The sequence below is a fragment of the Hipposideros armiger genome, unplaced genomic scaffold (assembly GCF_001890085.2).
Source record: "Hipposideros armiger isolate ML-2016 unplaced genomic scaffold, ASM189008v1 scaffold_2570, whole genome shotgun sequence".
Lineage (NCBI taxonomy): Eukaryota > Metazoa > Chordata > Mammalia > Chiroptera > Hipposideridae > Hipposideros > Hipposideros armiger.
This window is the reverse complement of record NW_017733890.1, coordinates 2,067-5,268: the sequence shown is the minus strand read 5'-3', so window position 1 is coordinate 5,268 and position 3,202 is coordinate 2,067. Positions and strand designations below refer to the sequence as shown.

The window sequence follows — 3,202 nt, the reverse complement described above, 5'->3', positions numbered from 1 at the left end:
CTTTTTTTTTTCACAAACCTAGAACAAGTAAACTTAAAATTTATGTGGCATCACAGAAGACTCCAAATAACTACAGCACTGTTGAGAAAGAACAAAATTGAGGATATCATGCTACCTGATATCAAATTATACTACAAGGCTATAGTAATCAAATAGTATGATAGTGGTATCAAAACAAACACATAGTTCAATGCAATAGAAGAGAGTGCAGAAATAAACCCACACTTACATGGTCATTTAATCTATGACAAATGAGGCCAGAATATACAGTGAGGTAAAGACAGTCTATTCAATAAATGGTGTTGAAAAAACTGAACAGATACATGCAAAAAAATGAAACTGGACCACCTTCTTACACCACATATAAGAATAAACTCAACATATATTAAAGACTTAAATGTAAGACCCGAAATCATAAAAATCATAGAAGAAAACATAGACAGTAACTCTCTGACATTGTTCTTAGTAACATTTGTTTTGTGATATATCTCCTTGGGCAAAGGAAACAAAAGAAAAAAATAAACAAATGGAACTACATCCAACCAGAAAGTTTTTGCACACCAAAACCATAAACAAAATGAAAAGGCAACCCACTCATTAAGAGAATACATTTGCCAATGATACATTTGATAAAAGGTTAATATCTAAAATTTATTAAGAACTCATACAACTCAACCTCAAAGAAATACACAATCCCATTAAACAATGGGCAGAGGACTGGAATAGACATTTCTTCAAAGAGGACGTACAGATGCCCAATTGATATATGAAAAGATGTTCCACGTCACTAATCATCAGATAAATGCAAATTAAAACCACGATATATGGCTCACACTTGTCAGAAGGGCCATCATGAAAAATCAACAAACAAAAGTGTTGGTGAAGATTTAGAGAAAAGGGAACCCTCATGCACTGTTGGTGGGATTGTAAATTGTTGCAGCCAATATGAAGCACAGTATGGAGTTTCCTCAAAAATTAAAAATAGATCTACCTTATGACCGAGCAATTCCATGTTGGGGTATTTATCCAAAGAAATCCAAAATAGTAATTTGAAAAGCTATATTCACCCCTATGGTCATTGCAGCATTATTTACAATAGCCAAGTTATGGAAAAAACCTAAGTGCCACTCAATTGATCTGGATAAAGAAGATGTGGTACATCAAGTATATGCAATAGATTATTGCTCGGCCATAAAAATTAATGAAATCTTACCATTTGTGACAACATGGGTGGACCTGGAGGGTATTATGCTAAGTGAAATAAGTCAGACAGAGAAAGACAAATACAATATGATCTCACTTATATGTGGAATCTAAAGAACATAATAAATCAAAACAAAAGAGACAGACTCATAAATATAGAGAACAAACTGATGTTTGCCAGATGGTTGGGGGTTGGGGGATGGGTGAAAAAGGTGAAGGGATAAGAAATACAAATTGATAGTTACAAAATAGTCACAGGAATGTAAAGTACAGCATATGAAATATAGTAATAATATTGCAACAACTATGTATGGTGCCAAGTGGGTACTAGACTAATGGGGGGATCACTGCAAAAATTGCATAACTGTCTACCACTATAGTGAACACCTGAAACTAATATAAAATAACATTGAATATCAACTGTAAATGGAAAAAAATTTATAAAAATTGTATAGAGAAGTTACACTTAAACTAATGGGAATTCCAGAATGAAATTAGAAGAAGCAAATTCCACAAACACAATCTCATTAAAGATCTTAAAGGCTGATATGGAGTTGGAGCCATGAAATCAAGGGCAGTTTTTCAGCTGTGGGGTTATTGTTCTTTTAATACCTGTCATCCCAAAGAATCTTTTCAGAGCCCCCTTTATGTCTTTATTCCTGAGACTGTAGATGAAGGGGTTGAGCATGGGTGTGACCACAGTGTACATCACTGAGGCTATTGCACTTGACTGTGAGCTGTGGGTCACAGCAGAGCTGAGGTACACTCCCAGCATAGTACAATAAAATAAGGAGACAACAGAGAGGTGAGACACACAAGCAGAAAATGCTTTATACTTCCCCTGTGCTGATGATATTGCACTTATGGAGGACACTATCTTAGAGTATGAGTAAATGATACCAGCCAGAGGACCGCCACCCAGAAGCCCAACTGAAAAATACAACACCATGATGTTAAGAAAGGTGTCAGAACAGGCAAGTTGGATCATCTGATTGAGTTCACAGAAAAAGTGGGGGATTTCCAATTCTGCAGAAAAGGACAGTCTCAGCACCAATAAGCTATGTAACAAGGAACTCAGGACACACATGATCCAGGACACCAGAACCAGCAGTCCACAGAGCCAGAGGTGCATGATGACCGTGTAGTGCAGGGGGTGACAGATGGCCACAAAGCGGTCATAGGCCATCACGGTCAGGAGGAAGTCATCCAACAATCCAAAGAGACTGAAAAAATACATCTGTGTGATGCAGCATTCATAGGTTATGACTTTGCTCTGTGTCTGGATGTTCACCAGCATCTTGGGGATGGTGGTGGAGGTGAAACAGATGTCCACAAAGGAGAGGTTGGAGAGGAAGAAGTACATGGGCGTGTGGAGGTGGGGGTCTGAGCTGACGGCCAGGATGATGAGCAGGTTTCCCAACACAGTGATCAGGTACATGGAGAGGAAAAGCCCAAAGATGAGGGGCTGCAGTTCTGGTTCTTCTGAAAGTCCCAGGAGAAGAAATTCTGAAACTCTTGTAATATTCCCTGTTTCCATGAAGAAGAGGTGACTTCCAAGACAGGAAAATGACATGAGTAATTTTTATACAAATTGACTTTACTCAAATACTCTAATGCTACAATTTATGTTTTGCAGCCAAGTGATTAATTTCAATATTTTTATATGGTTCTGGTTTCTTCTAGGGGCTTGCCATGCCATCTCAGATTAGGAATATTTGTCCCAATCTGCTTTTCTCCAAAAGTGTCATGTGTTTTAGACAAAATCTTCATGTACCTCAAGAATATAAATTGAGCGCTCACCATATTTTCGGTACTGTTTAGTCTGTGAGTATTGGAGTGCTGAAAAATAGAAGTTCATACAATTCAATGTTGGAGAAAAAAAATATGCAAGCTAATAATAAAAATACATGGCATCTCAGATGGTGACAGGTCATATGAAGAAAAGCAAAGTAAGTCTAAAAAAGATAGTGATGAGTGAATTCTGTTTTTCATGAGCATT

At 37.3% G+C, this 3,202-nt stretch overlaps 1 protein-coding gene across 1 annotated transcript; it reads right to left on the bottom strand.

Annotated features, from left to right (window-relative positions):
• Nucleotides 1-345: 345 nt before the first annotated feature.
• LOC109378693 (olfactory receptor 7A10-like) lies at nucleotides 346-2,740 on the bottom strand (the record flags this gene model as incomplete). The annotated part of the gene is made up of 2 exons (XM_019634996.1): nucleotides 1,827-2,740; nucleotides 346-358 (listed from the first exon to the last, which is right to left on the bottom strand). Coding segments are annotated over exons 1-2 (927 nt in total), but the record flags the coding sequence as incomplete, so codon positions are not given.
• Nucleotides 2,741-3,202: the final 462 nt, after the last annotated feature.